Genomic DNA, 20,106 nt, shown 5'->3' with positions numbered 1-20,106 from the left:
CTGGAAAAAATGTGGTTAAAAATAGAATCAAGTGATTCTCACACGGACATTGATTTTTATTTTTTTATTTTTAATATTTTTTGTTGAGCTTTATTTTTTTAAATGCCATTCTGAGTATACAGGCCAAAGATATATTATACGATTGGAGTAGGATAAAGATTTGAAATATTAGAAAACATAGACAAGGCGTCATAATATATAATAATGTTAATTAAGCAGATTAGTTTATATTGGGTTTATTCATGATTACAGCTACTAGATATATGATGTATACTAACTAGAATATGAAAGTATACTGAGAATTTTAACGTAACACTATCTGAAAATACAATTCTAACAACGTGTGAAACGTAATTGTGTGGTTTTCAATGCTGAGACCACGACTGGCAGATTTAGAGCAGCTGCTCCTGGGACTGTGGTAAGCAATTTTCGTCCCATTGTTTACGAGCTAACGACGTGCCAGATTTCAGCCACAAGTTATCTCGAAATATCATATTTTATGGCCATATGACAGGCCTCCCCACAGATGAGGGCTGTCAAATCCTGTGAGCGCCCGCCCCCATTTCAGAACTTTGGGATTACAAAAAAATCCGTTTCACCTAACTACTCTCAGAAATTGGGTCAGTTAGATAATCAATTGCGTCACATTCTACTATCTATCTATCTATCTATCTATCTATCTATATATATATATATATATATATATATATATATATATATATATATATATATATCCGTGTTTGTATAGTTTTTATGGTAGTACCAATCACCATCCAGCTTATGGAGCCAACATTGGGGCTATTAACTAATTGGTGCAATTAAAAAATTGACTATTATTTATGATTAGAGAGCCCTAGAACTGCGTGTATGCTTTGTTTGATTGGCGCTGTAAATTGTGGGCTGGTGTCACTTTATTGTGGGCACTACGGTATGTACGTGTGTATGGTGTAGTGTTACCATCCACCATGTGTGTGGTGGTACCATCCACTATTGTGAGAGATGTTACCATCAGCTATGTGTGTGTGGCGTTATCATCAGCAGCTGTGTGTGATGTTCTAAAATAATATGTGCAAGCATCAAACTGCTTGTCGACTACTACCAACAGCCATGATCATATGTGTATATATGTTGTATTGTTGACACCATGATTGATTTGGCTAGTATTCTACCAACAACGTTTAAGCTTTGTGAAATGGAAAAAAAAAAAAAAAAAATCTTTAAGCGTTGATCAACTGAATATTTCATAATATTGTTTGGTGGAAATGATGACCAAATGAGATTAGGAATGGAGAATATAATGAACTATGTGAGGCAGCCTTAAAAAAGACAAGAACCAGTCCAGTACATTCTCTCAGCAATTTACTCTATGTACGCCAAGTACTACTAACACAATGTACAATCTAGTCAATATGCTGAATACAGATTAAAACTGAGGTACCATCTAGAGCTAAACTCAAATCCTTTACGTTGTTGTCGAGCGCTAGCTAATCGACCACGCCGCTACCTCTCCAAGTTTTTGTGTACGTTACAGAACGTGTATGATATAAACAAAAAAAAATTAGTTACTCTATGAAATTCCCTTCCCCATCCCCCCCCCCCCCCCCCCCCCACAGGACCTCACAGACCGACCACAGTTGTAAACCGCCGACATCAAAGACCTGATTCCTCGCCTCGGCGGAGTAAAAAGTCTTTATGTGTTTTAATAAACTCGCAAAGAAAGGTTCCATATCAGATAGCGTTAATAATAATTTTATTTGCATTCCACCTCCATGAATCCAACCCTCACCGACCCTCAAACCCCTTCCACGCGAACCCCTTCCACCTGAACCCAACCGTATGAAAAACTGAGACATTTTTTTTATCTTAATAGCTAATATCATCAAGCGACCGCTGTAGACCCAATCAATATTTATAGTCATTATAAAAGAAAAAACTAAGGGGGCTAAACGAATTAAAGAAATTATACCGCCATGATTAAAAACGGCCCCAACCGAACCCCCCTCCCCCTATAAAAGTATTTCACTGTCGAGTGAGGAAAGTCAAATAATTTTATCGAGCCCCGCCACTACAAAGTAAGGGTCCAACAATATTTTTATGACAGATATATTGCCATTTTTCTTTATTTCTATTAATATTAAATACGGTTCTCCATTTTGCCATTTTTTATATTTATAATTTTATGTTCTTTTTTTTTATTTTATGGCTTTCCCCCATACTGCACGGGAAGGCTTAAGTGTACTGTTATTGCCCAAAAGCCCTTAATAGAGGCCATAAGCCCTCAACGTTATAATATTTAATAGTCTCTGGCTGTAGCTAAGGACCAACAAAATGGCGCAATAAATCAAAATTGTGTTGCTGGGAGCATGCGCACGTAGGCTTGATAACAGGGCGGGTCTATTGTAAGGGAGGGGGGTGTCGGGTCGAATCGTAAAAACTAAAAAAAAAAATTTAAGTTGAATAAATTATTCTGATACAAATTATCGTTAAAAAAAACTATTTATTCTGAGTAAACAAATGGAAATAGATTAGTAGCTGCTTCGATCTAGGGTACCTGTTAATGCTGTACCTGTCAGAATTTAGATAATCTTCATTGGTAGTGTAAGAATTGTATTCCTAGCGTCATCACGGTTTATAGATGTTCAACTGGCGCAATAAAAATTAACGTGAGTCAGGTACCCATCAGAGCTGGGTGCACTCAGGGACGTCCCAAAGACTTGAACCAGGGATCCGGGTTGGTAAACTTAAGCTCTACTATTCAACCACACCGTTACATGATGATACCGCTGTATGTAGAAATCCCACGATTTTACCGTAGTGATAGTACCGCTTTATGTAGAAATCCCACGATTTTACCGTGGTGATGGTACCGAGTACCGATGTATGTAGAAATCCCACGATTTTAGCGCGGTGATGGTACCGCTGTATGTAGAAATCCCACGATGTTAACGTGGTGATGGTACCGATGCCATGAAACCCAAACCAAACAATAGCACCAAGTCAGCGAGTGCAAACCCTCAAGGTTCGGCTCTTGGTGTTCTCGTCATTACCCCGAGTCAACACTGGGCCCGCCACCCATGTTCGACTATTTGAAACAGCCCCCGCCATTTATTATCATTTGGATGCTGTCGATGCCAGCAGAGTACTCACGTTTCACAGAACCGTTAGACAAGACGGGGGGTCGGGAAGGTAGAAAGAACAACTTGCCAGTTGTGAGTTGTTCCTATTTGCTAATTTGCTCATATTATTTCACACTCGCGGTGTATTTTTAGTAAATAAGGGAGGCAATTCTGAAAACACGACAAAAGGGAGAGCATCCACATTCCAGGAAAATGATATCACGATTCCGCCCGCCCGCCCACGAATAGACTTCCCGCCCTGGAACTTGCACACTCTTTTGCACTCGGTGCGGTGCGCAACAAGTTTCTGTACACTGCAGATTATGTATTTAAAAATAGCTTCTTGTGTGTCTGGCCTGTATTTATGGTGTGAGTATTAATTCGTCGTTACTCATGCTCAGAATTAAGTGGCCGGGTCAGTAGTTCGGCGGCTATAAACAAACAGGCAGATAAAAGAAATTCCGCTCATAGGTTCAGATCCTACTTTATGCAATGTATACATACATACACACACACACACACACACACTATATATGTATATATATATATATATATATATATATATATATATATATATATATATATATATATATATGCTGGTGTGTACATTTGCACATTAACATTACATAAACAAAATTAAAAAAACCAAGTCTGCTATTTTTTAAAGGTATGCTATAAATAAACATAGCACGATTCGTACAGCATAATAACGCAATTAAAACAAACAATTAAGAAATTATTGGTGTCATCTACTAATACAACGTCATCAATCAAACGGACTGGTGATCTTTAAATTGCTGCGGATAATTAACTAGGAAATTGCACAATTAAACGCCATCGTTCAAAAATGTTTAATTAATCGCGGAATTAAAATCGTTATTAAAATGGTGGCAGTTACGAGAGGGGAGGAGGGGGGGGGAGATAAATTCGTGACAAGTCAATTCAAACTTCGCCCTCAGGGTCCGAGTTCTATTCCCTCGTGCACCGGTCCTTATAAGAATCGGGTTTTAATTACCAAGGTTTGTGGGTAGGTTTAGTAAAAGTACGTCACTTCCAGGTGAGAGTTATGTCCCCCTTGGTGTGTATCGAGTTCCGGCCCTTGGCAGTTCACAACTAGGTCGGAATGTTGGTTTTTATCTTCCAGATTGAACAATATCAAAACCCGGGGTAGGCATAACAGTGGAGGGGGGATAATTGGGTATTAGTGGACACGGCTATTGTTGTGGTCAGCAGGGGGGGTAAGAAGTGACCCGGGGGGGTGGAACGCCGTCAATTGTTTACTTTATTATAGGAGGCAGTGGACCGGATCAATGCCGGTATTATAGCCGGTTGCCGGATCAATGCCGGTATTATAGCCGGTTGTTATTGTGACACGTCGGGCGTCGGGTCAGCAGCGAGGTATGTACTGGACCCTCGTTAGTGAGGGGGCGTTTATGGGGGGGGGGCATTAAAATAAATTCAAGGAATCCACCCCTCCAGTGGAATATACAATGCCCAGACTTGTTACGATAGTTGCTTGACCGTTGTTACGTCGTCGTGGGCGTCAACGGTGTGTGGGTATAAAAATAACCCGGATATGGTAACCATGACAATTTCAGTCGTACACAATATAGGAGGGGGGAGGGGGAGATTTGACATGAGGATACAAAGAATAAAGCGGAACCATCTAAACTAGCGTAACAATTGATAACATTCGCCAGCCCCCCCCCCCCCCCCACCCCACAATCACACACATTCAATAGGAGGGAAAAGTCGAAACAATGACCCTCGTTTTATTCGATACAGGAAACTCAGCGTCAGATAAACTGAAGCGTCAGAGCGATAGCTGGAGTCATGGATATGAAATATTTATGATCACATTGATTAGTGTCAGAGCTGCCCCCCTCCCTCCCCCACACACACGGGACCCCCCCCCCCCCCCCCGCCTTCCCTGCGCTACCCCGGCGTAACATTACGTCACAGAGTGGATAGACGAACCCAGGCTAGACTTAATGAGTGACGCAGGTCTGACTTCATCAGTGACGCATGGTTGACTTTATACGTGACGCAAGTTTGACTTAATGAGTGACCCATGTAAGACATAATGGTTGAAACCGTTATGATGTACACAGTGACATGGGTTTGACTTAATCAGTGACACAGGTCTGAGTTAATGAGTGACACGTGTGACACATCGTGTCAAATACCCTCATCCAATCTTCAACTTGCTATCTAATCTATTTTTTAATCATTCTTACAACTCTGTACTTTCCCCATCAATTTATTGTACGTTCTTTATTCAAGTATTTTTTTATTAAGTATGTTTTATGAAAATTTTAAACACTTTTATGCCTTGACCTGGATGTATTATATGTCTACAGAATATCACTTTTTTTTTATATCATAAAAATATTTTTCTGAAATATTTTATTTGTTTTCCCGAATTTTGAATTTGTTTATTGCTTACGAAAAGTAGATCAGTTCAAGATGTACCGTTTTCGGAATTTTATTTTTATCTTTTGTTTTTAATTTTTTCTTTGCCCATACAATCCACATTACTAAACAGATACACAATCTTCACTGATATGTTTAACATGTTGTGGAGAAGGTGGGGGAGGATGGGGGTTTGGGTTTCGTTATAAAAACGACCAGTGGCCAACTATTTGGGAAACTTAATGTGTAGAATTAACAAAAATACAATACAACTTTATCCTTCAAACCTAATAACTTAAAATCCTTGATTTATTTCGCCAAACAATATTTACTTTTGGACAAAACTGTTACAGCTTTTTCCCATAATGAAAACCATAATATTACGTCATATGTCATGTTACGTACTGCCTGCTACATACCACCCCCCTCCAAGCCTCACTGTAAAACAACCCCACCCCTGGTGTATGTGGCTAAACGTAGGGGAGATAACCATCACTGAAGCACTGCCACGTTACAGAAAGCGCGGACCCCCTATACCACTGGCAGCGCGAGGGCCAAATGGTAAAGTGGTTTCCATCTGCCCTATCTGGCCACCTACAGTAACTACCCTTTATCTCCATCGGCCCGCCGAGTGCCAGATTTTTATGGCGCGAGGTGCCAATAAAAATATCCATCATTTTCATAACCACCCAACAAGTGCCTTACTCACGGGGAGGGGGGGGGGGAGAGGCAGGAGGTGGGGAGGAGGGGTGGAATGTTACAGGTAGGTATTTTATATTTCCGAGATTCTCTGCTCGTAGATTGGAATAATTTGATAGGAAAAACATGTTTAGAGTTCTTGGAATGTTTGAAATTTTTAGTGGGAGCGAGTCTGGCATATTTGGAGGATTATCTTGTTACTTCACGCACTTCTCGTGCTAGAATAGTCGGGCGGCTATTTTTGTCTTAATCAAGACGCTATGATAGTGAAGTGTACACAACAGGTAGTGGACACAACAGGTAGTGTACGCAACAGGCATTGTACAATGTACACGCCTCTGTTCTACGGAGAGATCTTTAATCAGGAGTCATGTCGTCAGGCAAATTTTAATATATTGACCATGACGTGAAACAAAACATAGGATTTGATGACTACGACGTCAAACTTGGTCAAATTTAGACACTCCCCACAACAACACCTACATACATTCCCTACACACACACACCTACATAGACACAAGTGCTCCCTCTAAACTGCGCGGTTGCGCGGCCGCGCAGTCCTGTTGTAAAATTCATATATCCTTGTATAAGACTTATAGGCGCACACAAAATACAATTAGCACACTAGCCTTTTCCCCTTAGGGGGAATATTGCTTCCCACACAGACACCTAAAGACACTCACCATATAGACACTCCCCACACAGAAAAGTACTCACCAAGGTACAAAATCCGACTAGTCACTACGAGCTCTTCAGCTATACTGGCACCTACAAGACTGCGCGATGCTAGACATAAAACAGACTTTAAAGTCTGGTAGCAGTCAGCACGCGAGCAAAAATTACAGAAAATTACAGAAAAACATGGGTAGGTGGCCACACTAGTTCCTCCCCCACCCCCCTACTGTCATTCAGATCATCATGAAAATTTTCCAAGACCATTCCGTGATTTATTTCTAAGAAATGGCAAGTCGTTAGGTCAGTGGAGACGCCAGACCCCGCCCCCCTCGTGACGTGGCGTGTCAAGGATCCAGCTGATATTTTACATCTAATGTCAAAGAGCGCGCCTGTCATACCCGGAAAAGAACCCTCATTAGAGGAAAAAACGGACGAGACAAAATGGCAATGAAATACTAGCGCCGTCCACAGGATCAGGTGTCGCCGTATGCTGCTACTCGTGACGGACATTACGAGATTTTCAAATCTCGCAGCGAGGTCTCGTGAGCGAGGGACACCGCGTTAACCGGATATGCTGTAATCAAAGAGATGGAAAGGTGACCGCTGGATTTATTTTAATAACAGCCCCTTTCGTTTTCAGTCGACTTTAGTCGATATGATTTATTATTATTATTTTTTAAAACTTTATTAAAGGATGAGTTACATGCGCGTTAATAAAACGACTATATTCTGTTTAACATTGTTTAACCCTTGTTTAACATTGACGATCCTCTGTTTATCACTGTTTAACCCTAGTCCTCAGTTTAGCCTTGTTTAACCACTATTTAACATCGAATATGCTCAATTTAACATTGATGATACCAAGTTCAACACTGACTGTCCTCAGTTTAGCATTATTTAACCCTTGGTTAACATTGATTATTTTCAGTTTAACATTGTTAAATGTTCCAATTTTAGTTAATTTTTAATGAAACCTTATTTCGACATTGTTCAACGGCCAACAAATTACTTGATTAGCCGAAACAAATTAATTTTTTTTTTTAAATAGGCTACTATCTTAACTTTTCTTTACATAATCCCCAAACTCACAAACCCTCACCTCACACACCCCACCACAGGACACTACACACACGTTGGATTATTTTAAAATTGTGTACGAAATGGGCACGTGAAGATGACGAGTACAGATGTAACTGCCTGCACGTGAAACGCAGCGAGTTTGTAAATATTCAGTTATAACATTGACTGCACGTGCTGTTAGCACTGACCATGGTGAGTACACAACGTAACGGCCGGTCTGACGACGGCCGGGCGAGACCCGCACGCGGGGACCGACCCGGCGCGTGAGAGAGACAGACTTAACACGTAATGGCCAGTGTGCGCATGTCACAACAGATCAATTACCGGGGCGGGGCGGCGTGACGTCACGTAACGTGACAGGTGCGAGGCGTGAGCAAGGTGTGGATTGCCCGCACGCGCAATGTCGGCTTACGTTGTGGTCAGGTGAGCTGGTGTGGTGAGCAGACAGCGACAGAGGTGGTGGTGTGTGTCAGGTGTCCCAGTCAAATGTGGGGGCGGGGGGGGGGACGGTCGCTGATGTAAGGACATCAGGAGAAGTCTTTTAGCAGAAGAATTAATTGTTACATTATTCTATACAAAGAATAAAACGTAACGCCAGAACGTGACTAGAAAAAAATAATGTGGTTAAAATGGGATTAGTAGATTTATACCCATGTGAAGTTATAGTCTAAGTCAATTACATAAAGCCAAATTGTAAATGATCCATATGGTATGATAATTTGTTTCAGATAGCTAATTATGCGGTGTTTTTGTTTGGTTGAAAATGGTTCATTATTTCAGGTTTACATTATACTTTTAAATTAAATTATACGTTTAAGGGAGACAATCTCCCGTAAACTGATACAAAAGGGGGATAATTAAGACGAAAGATCAAAGTGCAGTGTATCTTTTGAGCAATATAACCTGCTTATCATCTATACATAAAACGATTATCATTGATACGTAAAACGCTTATCATTGATACATAAAGCTGCTTATCATCAATACGCAAACTACTTATCACAAGTAAGTACAAATAGCCACGTACTTTGTCAATAGAAAACAGCGACACCACGGTGTGGATTATTCTTGTGGCCCATCATATCTACCCGCACTAAGTCTATTGTTAGCGAACAATGAGGATAAGTAACCACGGTGGGATAGGTTCCCTCCTGCCCCCCCCCCTCCTGCCCCCCCCCCCCCCCACCCCTGGGAGCTCCTGACACTGGACATGCAGATTTCTCTATCGACACGTGAGTTTTGATAGAGTGGGTTGCACAATGGGCAATGGACGGGCACAGTGACACAAATTAATCTAATTAATCTAATTAAATTATCCGGGCTGACCTTCCACCCCGTGGGCGCACTGAGAAACAAGCGCGCTGTTTCAGAAAGGGGTAGAGGAAGTGACGTCATAGATGCCAGGATAAAGATTTCGCTTTTCTGTTCTTTTTCATACAAGGGGGTTTAAAGTCAGGGTTAACAAGTATCTGACTGATTGACTTAAGTCATCGCTTCTAGCCTCAGTCAACTAAAGTCAGGTGCCGATAAGCAAGTTAGATTCTTATTCGTTTCTTAACTAGCTTTAATTTCTTTTTTTTTCAAGAGGACGAGCGGCCATATTATCAATAACTCCATTTACACTAAAAAAAATTCTTCAAAATATTTTTTTTTTAAAGTACATTGTGAATATATTTGATCTGGTTTTCAATAAATAACCAGTTTATAACTCAGAACGCGATCCTTGTCAGTGAGTACAGAAACTGATGACGTAGAACACAAGGCTCAGTTTGGGGAGAGGGCGCGGACGTGTGATCAACACAAGAACCCCCCCCCCCTCCCCCGCCCATTGTTGTCACTTTCCTGAAAACAGAGCGTCGCTGTCAGCCGGGGTCTTTTATTAATGACGGATGACCCGTGCAGGGGAGGATGACCCGTGCAGACCCGTGCCGGGCGAGGAATCTCCGACGTGCCTCCCGCTCCTGACTTGTCGTGCAGACGATGGAAGTCATGACCCCATTTTGTCAGGGATCGATCCCGGGGTCGCCCTCTGATTATCCACTCCAGTGGCCCTTGTTTTTTCTGCGACCGTCCTCCATCCCTCACCCTTCCTTTACCCCGTACCCCTACCTCTACCCCTCACTCCCACCCTATTCAAGCTTGCCTGATATTTTTAAACTCCAAGTACTCATTATATATATATATATATATATATATATATATATATATATATATATATATATATATATATATATATATATATATATATATATATATATATATATATATATATATATATGTATATATGTGTGTGTGTGTGTGTATTTGTTTGTATGAATGTGTATCCATTACATGAATATTATAAAAAATAAAAAAAACGGGCATTATAAATGTTGATCTTGATGCCAGAAGTTAACGTCTGTGATTGATCAGGAAACGGAAGCCAACTTTGATAATTATAACATTCTGGTATCATTCTGCAGACGGCTTCATCATTTAGGCGAGTTATTGATTACACTACGCGCCCCTTCACACCCCCACACCCCTCAATGCAAGTTTTTTTTTTACATTTTTTTTACCTCCCTTTTACACTTCGAAAAAAAAATAATAACTCTAAAGATCCTTTATTCCCCCCCCCCCTTTTTTTTCTTCTTCTCATCCGCAGTTGTCATTCTTTGACAAAGTATAATCTGAATTGTCTCCCCTAGTTAGGAGGAGTTTGACAAGGTGAAGACGATGGTTGGACGGCCGCCGGGCGCTGAAGTAATTAACGGTATGATGGAGTGGACAGTGGCCGTCTGTTCCTCCACGACCTCCGCTGCATTTAAAAGACTTCTCCAGATTAATTTCAAGGCTCCACGTTTTTTAGGGTAAAAATAATTCCATCGTATTCCGCGCACTGTTGTTTATTTTATCTTTTTATAGGATCGATACTGCTAAATATATTTAAACTAGAAAATGTAACACTTCGATACGAGTTTCTATTGTGACCATTCTGGGTTTAACAGCCCCATTTTTAAAAAAAGATTATTTAAACTAACATTGATAAAATAACATTTTTGTAGGAAAAACAAATTAAGCATTGAATAATTAAGTTTAAAAATAAAACAACAATTTAAAAAATAATTATTTGAGATTAATATTTACTTTCACTTTTTAAAGATAGATTTTCAAAATAAAAATAAATGCGCTTTTTTTTATGTATCTACCTCTCAGAATAAATGCGATTTAGAAGAATCGGTAAAAAAAATAATAACCCCAGCCTGTGTATAGAGAAGGGTAATATGATATCTCTACTTGATAGAATAAAGGGAGAGGCAACCCTTGATTTATAATCTTTGAATTGTCCCCCTTTGCACCAGGTTGTCAGATCAGTATAAAAAAAACGCATGCATTTCATTAAAGAAATGAGAAAGGAAAAAAAATGGGGATGTAGGGGAGATAACAATATGACCTTCAATATATAAAAAAAACAGGTTTGCCAGATAAAAATGTCTCCCCCCCCCCCAAAAAAAAATTTCTAAAAGCTTTTAAACTTGGTCTCTCTAACTCCCCGCACACCCCCACCCCCATAATTGTGTGGATCTTTAAATCTTTAATTTACGGCCATTTTTTATGAATGTCCCTACCCCGCAGTTATTGTCGCGAATATATTATGAAACAACAACACAATGAAAGCGGTGTTGGGCTCAGTTTAATAAACGGGAAATTCCACACGGCTATCTATAGCGCACACATCTCAACCAATCAAAGGCGTCTGTAAATAAAATGGCGCCAAGAGCCATCTAAACTTCTCCAAACAATGTTTACTTCTTTATTCACGGGGCAGTTCATTTCAAAATAAGCTCAAGTTTGCCCCTAGTGCATATTAATTAAACACAATAGCACACTTAAAAATTAAGTATTCCAGATTATAATTTTTATTTAGTTTAACTGATGATGTATTTTAATATTTATATTCTTCACTTAATACAGACATTTACAATTTGTAAAAACGTTATTTACTTTTTCGTTTTATTTAAATTGGTCATATATATATATATATATATATATATATATATATATATATATATATATATATATATCAACAATGTAGAGAATCCACAAAATTATTTCGAAGGTTAACATATCGTTACGTGAAATTGTCGTCTGCAAAATAGTGTTGCTTCACACTGTGGTACAAATACAACTAAGCAGCTTACAGAGAATAAATTAACACACAAAAAAATATTTTTATATCAAAGTTTTGAAACACATAAGCCTGTCAAAAAGTGTGAGGAAATCTAAAATCCGACCATCGGAAAACGTGTTTGTGCCTGCTAGAATATGGTTAACATCCCCAACCTATCCCGCTAACCAAGCATTCGATTTTATACGGGTGAGTGGTTAGCTGAGGTATTGTGATAACTCGCATGGTTTGCATAGTATCACTAGCAGGGTCTCCCAGTTCTCAACCAAACCACGCCTCATTACAATTGGATTCTGTTTTGATAGAAACTAACTAGATCCGACACCTTACCGCAGTTAAAAAGTAATTAACAGTATGCTGGTTTTTAATTATGGAAGGCCATATATTTTCTCTCAACTCTATTCAACGAAAAAAAAGAATAATAGTACTGATTGTATGTGCGAACAAAACTTTACTAAACAGATTAACAACAAAAGATCACACGGTGTTCCGTACTTTTTTAATTCTAGTGAAAAAAAAATTAATTCGCGAATTTCAGCTGTGACAGATTATAACAAAAGATGAAATAAATTCAGCTGGATGGTGGAGGGGTGGGGTGGGGGGGGGGGGAGAATAGAAAGACCAAAGTTGGGACAGACTGAAATTTAATGACAGGACAATCAACAAAATATTTAATTAACCCTAAACGTAAACAGATGTTAACGAGCGCTGACATTATTTTTGGGGTTTGATATGGAGGGGATGATAATTATTCAGATTAGAGTCTCGCGAAATTTAAATGTGGTTTAAAATGTACATTTTAATTAAACCCAAAAAATTGGAAATACCCCCCCCCCCCCCCGACCACTATATACACACAAATCTATTAAAAAAAGATAAACCGCAAAAGATTATCATTTTTAATTACAATTTGTTGGTGGCAGATGACACCACTCTTAAAACAATTAACTGTGGGCGAATTTTAAAAATGTAACACCAGGTTACAGTTGGTTGGCGTTGTGTTAGATTCACTATAACTGCCATATGGCACTGCTTCCAGCATGTTAACTGTCATACATCCAACAAAACCTGACTGTCATACATCCAACAAAATTAACTGTCATACATCCAACTAAACTTGACTGTCATACATCCAACAAAAATTAACCGTCATACATACAACAAAATTGACAGTCATACATACAACAAAATTGACAGTCATACATCCAACAAAACTTGAATGTCATACATCCAACAAAACTTGACCGTCATACATACAACAAAACTTGACTGTCATACATCCAACAAAACTTGACCGTCATACATCCAACAAAACTTGACCGTCATACATACAACAAAACTTGACCGTCATACATCCAACAAAACATGACCGTCATACATCCAACAAAACCTGACTGTCATGCATCCAACAAAAACTGACAGTCATACATCCAACAAAATTAACTGTCATACATCCAACAAAACATGACTTTTCTACGTGAACAGAATAAATCCCAGAGTCAGACTCGGGTCGATGAAAGTAGGAAGAAAATCAGCTGAACGGGCAGGTTCGATCTTTTAAATCTAGCATCGATCCGTTTAGAATGTTCTTAAAATGTGAGTGGTTTTTAGGCAACAATGGTGGGGGAGTGGGGGTTGGGAGTGGGGAGTGGGGAGAGGGGGTGGGGCAGGAGCTGGTTAGCAGGTTATACATGATGACTCGGCATGTTCAATGAAAAGGTTTGCCATAATGTAACGCAGTGTTCAACTACTACACAACTTTAGAACGTCCATGCCTTTAGTCAATTCAATTGACTTCATTTTCTAATTCGTACCAAATCGATTTTTCTATCGGTAAACGAAATCGATTAGTTTATTTTAACGTATTATATAGTCGGTATCTTTCGCGATAACACAATAGATCTAGTTACAGTACAAAACATCATTAGTTGTGTATACTTGTGGTTTTCATCCGTGTTTATTTGTGAGTACAAGTTCGATACCATTAATTTAAAAAACTCAATTAGCGCACAAATTAAAAAAAGTTGGAAGACTTTTGGTTACGCAGCCGCCCTGAATATTGCGAAAAACCCCACCCCCCTCTCCCGCAAGCTGTTTGAAATCAAACTTTTCTAAGGTTTCCTGCTATTTTTGAAATCTTGCTTTTTTTTTCTTTTCAAATTGTCGAGAATCTGAAATCGAACTATGTTTGGTAAACATTTTTTTCCTAAAATAAACGGAAACAAATTACGTGATGTTTACCGTGTCTTATGTAAGGAGATCTAAAATAGCCAAACACATTTGTATTTTTATTTTAGTTTCTAGAAGAAGCTACGGCAGTTTTATTTCGTTACATACATGTGGGTGTGGGTGTTAATTTAAACTCATCTCTTTCCACCTCGTTATTTCAATTTTATCTCAATAAATTATTGATCCATGTTTTAACCCATTTTTATTTTTTTCGAATTTTAAAATAAAATATTTTTTTTTAAATATAAACATAATGGTAACAAATACTGATTAAATATTAATATTATAATTCTTAGTAATCTAAATAAATATATATACATATATATATACATGTAAATGTGTGTGTGTGCCTATACATATGTGTTTTCTTGAAAAGTGTCCAGATTAAGAATCCCGCGATATTGATTAAGTGTTGTGGGCCGCTAGCAACAGATACACACTAAAACGCTTTACAATGCTGAAAACAAAAAAAAATCAATGCCCAGGGGTGAAGATTCGAGACTTGCATGTCAGCCGACACCGGAAGTGCAACATCCATGCGTCATTAGCGCCCCTTGTTCCGTCAGTGGGCGGGTGTGCTGGGGAGGCTGCACAGTTGCAGAGATGCACTTTCTCTTCTGCTGCACAGTTGCAGAGATGCACTTTCTCTTCTGCTGCACAGACGCACATCTTTAGCGTACTATACAGTCTCTCTGTGACACACACCGCACATTAGGCGCACTACACACAACACTTACACAGCACAGGTCTTCAATCGAACTTTCAACTTTATCTGTGGTGGGGATCTATTTATAAGGCCCATAAGACCTAGTAACAAGTTAAATGTGGAGAATGTGTACACCTAGATTAAAGCCGACACAAATAAATGCTATACTAGTTATCTAATGTATTCACGAGAAAAAAATAGTAACATCTCTATACTTTTAAATTCAGAAACGGTGTTCATATTTGTAAATATACATATTGTATAAAATATTAAAATAATTTATAAAAGACAATGCATCCAAGCTTAGCTATACGGTTCCGGTTTATTCAAAGACATAAGTATTTTAATCAATACATTTATTCATATGAAGAATAAATTTTATCTCACGGCACAAAAATTCAACTTAGCAGTACACTTCATGCGATTCAAAATGACATAATCTTAAAACTTTAGATAACATTAATTAAAAAAAAAATTGATACATTGATACAAAATGCTGAGTTTATAGATATAATCTACAATAATCTAAACCATGTGTCCGTATAGGGCTCACCATAACACGCAACTAAAATTTACAACTCACACTCGCACTCTCCCGACTACACGAAAACTATACATAAAATGACTTATTAAATAACAACATGACTTATTGAATTACGGCGTGACTTATTACATTAGAAAGCAATTTGACTTGCTTGCCAACTTGATCAAGACAGGGACATTAGTAGTTGTAATTTAATTAGCAGGTTTCTCCGTCTGTGTGCGGGTTGGTGGGGGTGGGGTGTGTATGGTGTGGGGTGAATGTGTAGGGTGGGGGAGGGTGGGGATGGCTACAGATACTGACATTGAGTTGCGCAAGATTTTGGATCTACAGCTTTTCGCTCAAAGATAGTTTAGTAAAAATACGTGTTTTGTAAAATAGGACACCCAAATAGTAAAACTAGCTGTTGGTTAGATTTTTAAAATAGTAGCTGCTATTATATTCACTATACTACATTAGCAAGCTAAGTGCTACCGTACTAGTACTAGTACATATCTGTATAGTTTGCTGAAGACAGGAAGCATAACTCTAGCGGTTCAACAACTTGACCATCACGTGACACTTTGTTGGCCAGGATCACGTGGGTGTCAATTATCTTGGAGTGTGACATTCGACGCGGACACAGATAGTTGTGTCGGTGACAAGTGTCCCACACCACGCGCCTCACACCCCACACCCCGCGCCTCACATCCCACACCCCGCGCCTCACACCCCACACCCCGCGCCTCAAATCCCACACCCCACACCCCATACCCACACTAATACTTCTAATTCGGGCAGTTTACATTAATAGGTAGGAAGTTTATAAAATTTAATTCATTAAATTAATGACATTAATTCGGAAGTTACATTGAATAGATGAAGTAGAGTCCATCCATTTTCTATGTAAACTGTATCAACACAGCCCTAAATACAGCTAGATATTTCCATACTAATGTATCTAGTATAGCTAAAGTAATATTAGTGTAGTGTTATCAACACATACCTAAATACAGCTACAACTCGCCACACTAGTGTATTTATTACAGCTAAAGTAGGATTAGATGTGTGTAGTGTGCCCTAATCAATTACAGAGTTGTGGGGATTCGAACCTGAAAACTATCAGTCCAATGGTGGCAAGATGTGCATTGTGAAACAGCGGAAATGCAAACTATTGATTGGGATTAGGGTTAGGAGAGCTAGTTGGTGTAAAACAAACTTGTTTGATGAATTAATGAACCGATTAGTCTTGTTACGGCAAAGGAATGGACGTATGTTTATATACAGGTATATAGGGTGGCTGTTCTAACTGTGGGACTTTGATTTATTGCAAATGGTACAGTGAGAAGTGGTATTATTAAAGTGGTGCAAGTTATAGAGACAGCACTTTATGTGGTGCTATAGAGGTGCTACCTTTAGTTATAGAGGCAGCACTATATATGGTGGTGTAGATGTGTTACCTCTAGCACTATTTGCGGTAGTATAGATATGGCTATGTGTGTAGAAACATACAGATTAACGACGATTGTTTACATACTAACTCTGAATGGAGTTTCAAAATATGAAGAGGGAGTTCACCGATATTAGACAAATAAACACAAGCGTCGGACCCCCCTCCTACACACCTAGTTTCCCTACCCACCCCCTCCACACGCACACTCACACGTGTACAAACAATACAAACACCCACACATGGGTGGTCACACCGTGTGGTTCCAACGGCAGTTCACTCAACCGTGAACTCGACCGCCGGCAGTTGCGGGGGAGGTGTGTGTGTGGGGCGGGTGGTCGAGAGATTAAGGTATTCAAAATGTTTATTTTAGTGGCACACAAACATTGACCGGGCACACACACACACACACACACACACACACATGAGGTGAGCAATAGGCTCTACCCACACACAAACAAACACACGGCCAAACAAATATTTTTACGGTTGACTAATTAATTTTATCTACGCAACTTATCTATTTAAGATTGTGTCAAATATGTGAGAAATAATGGAATTAAATGCTATTTTTGTTAGATTCCATTAATTATTTTGCGGTACCATTTAAATTTTTTCTTTTGATTAATTTTTTAATTGTGTACAATTATATGTTCAATTCAACAAAGCTCAATCAAAAATACATAGATATACAGGTCTACAGTTTGATTAGTATACCTTACAAAAATTAATTTTAATTAATTATGAAATCTTTAAGTATTAGTCAATTATTTACTTAATGACATTAAATTAAGAGGTTCGGTAAAATTGTATTACACAAGAATTACCCGGGGTTCAAAAAGTTACATGAGATTAATAATCTAAGCATCGGTGTAAACTGATTTACATAAAGACAAAAAAAACTAAAAGTTTCGGTAAATGATTTACAAGCGGCCGACAGACCCAGACTAAAATTTATACACTCTACACAGGATGACAGCAGGAATATATTTAAAAGCTGGCACGCGTGTCAATGCGGGTGTGTAGTCGTGACACATGGGGCTACCGGCGTGTTGTGTTGTGTAAGTGTAATGTAGATGTGTGTGTTGTGTAAGTGGTTGATGTCGGTGTGATGTGTAAGTGTGATGTTGCTGTTGCTGTGTTGTGTGTAGGTGTCATGTAGATGTAGCGCAATGAAATGCTATGTCAAACAAATATAAGAGCAATCTGTTTTGATTACAAAACCATCAGATTTTACTTTTTCCAAAAATCTAATTAATTGAATTTTAGTTTTGGATCACAATTAAAATGGGTATATAATAAGTAATCGCATTATTACAGTGAGTACATGATGGTACCAATATAATGGAATTTGTTCAAAATGTTCAGTTCCTTGACTTTAAACATAAAAATTGTTTGAATCAAATGAGAGTGAAGCCTACGAAGTGAACAGTTTTTAATGCTGTGGTGGTACCGCCCACACCTTCAACATCGCCGACAACATCAGCACATCATGATGTGCTCACGCCAAATTGAATTATTAAAAATTCTATCTCCAGCCGTATCTGCAGCTGTCGTCAGATTGTCATGTGGTAATCTTATTGTAGCTGCACGCATGTAGATCTATATCAGACACTAAATGGCTGGTGTATGGTGGTACACATGTTTCGGGATTTGAATAAAAAAAAAATTTATAAATTGATTTTATGTTAGTCATACAAAATTAGCTTTAATTTCGACAAGTATTTTTAAAATCTCCATCTATAAATGGCTAGATATTGTTAATTTTACAAGAATATATAAATTGATATTTTGAATGTCTATTTAATTAACAATATTACACAATTATTGTTTTAGATTTTCAACTTGTAATTAAATTAATATTTTTGTAACTCTGTATTTCATAACCCGGTACCGTCCCCCATTTTAAAAAAATAATTTTAATTTTATTCTAATTTTAGATTTTTTTAGCCTACCTTTATTTAAATTTCAGCTTTAAAAAAATTTTAAAAATATATAGATCTAGATGCTATTTGATATATGCTATTTTTATATATTTTATATTTGTTTTGATATAAAACTGGGGTAGATCTGAAAATTTCAAATCTCTACTGAAGTAATTAGGCCATAATTTACAGATATAAAACATTAAATATTTTGAGTGATTATAAAGTGTTTCTTATCAGTTCCTTTATGTTATCGAAACTTTTCGCGATTAAATTTAAGCTAAAATAGAAACAAATCGATGGATCGGCCATAAAAACTATGAACCTACCAAACATCGGTTTTGCTATAAAACACGGATAAAACGGGACGGCAATTACATTTAACTGCCGAGGCAGTTTTCTTAAAATTTACATTTTATAACTACCCTAATCAAATGTAATGTTGCAAAACTTATTATTGCTGATATTGTTATGTCTAACCTTTTACGCTTGTTTAGATATAATTTTAGGAAATAATGTATCCTGACAAAACTTGTATTTTATAAAGTTTATAACCGGTAAATTAATGTTAGTCCGTTCACGCGCGCCTAATTAAATTAAAAAAAAACATAACCAACTTACCCGTGCTGGATGTCCCGTTGATTTTATCGTCGTCATCCTCATTATCAGAATCATTACCAGTCCTAGGTCTCGCGTCCACCTCCCGGTCCCCCACGGTTAAGTCCTCGGGGTGGTCCGTCTCCTCCCCCAGGGAGAGTCCATCACTACCCACATGTCGTGGGCGCGACTGTTTCCGACGCGACATTTCAAATGTCCAGAAAAACTGACTATAAACTTTGAACTTACAACTAACCGTTCTCCGAATGCTCGGGAGTTTCAATTAAAACATTTTGAAATCAGAAAATAGATACTAAAAACAGAACTTTCCAAGTTCCGCTTGAACTGTAGTCATCGTACCCGTTGGTAGGAGTTCAAATCGAAGCGGGAAGATGAACCACATTTAGCGCACCACAAATCACATTCATTAGCTTGGTAAAACTAGCATTAATTAATTTATAAAATAAATTATAAATAAAAATTATCCATCATCAGCTATTGACTAACCGAAGCACCATTTTGAACCACT

The 20,106-nt window shown here is 38.2% G+C and overlaps 1 protein-coding gene across 1 annotated transcript in view; it reads right to left on the bottom strand.

Annotated features, from left to right (window-relative positions):
* The window catches only part of LOC131954123 (homeotic protein spalt-major), a 77,043-nt gene extending 57,245 nt beyond the window's left edge, over positions 1-19,798 (bottom strand). The window contains exon 1 of the mRNA XM_059317654.1: positions 19,602-19,798. Within this exon, the coding sequence (XP_059173637.1) occupies positions 19,602-19,785 (184 nt within the window). The 5' untranslated portion in view covers positions 19,786-19,798. The remainder of the gene's footprint in view (positions 1-19,601) is intronic.
* Positions 19,799-20,106: the final 308 nt, after the last annotated feature.

This window comes from Physella acuta, unplaced genomic scaffold, assembly GCF_028476545.2.
Source record: "Physella acuta isolate Inbredline_101_S28 unplaced genomic scaffold, ASM2847654v3 ptg000974l, whole genome shotgun sequence".
In the NCBI taxonomy this organism is placed as follows: domain Eukaryota; kingdom Metazoa; phylum Mollusca; class Gastropoda; family Physidae; genus Physella; species Physella acuta.
This window is presented reverse-complemented; position numbering and strand designations above follow the sequence as displayed.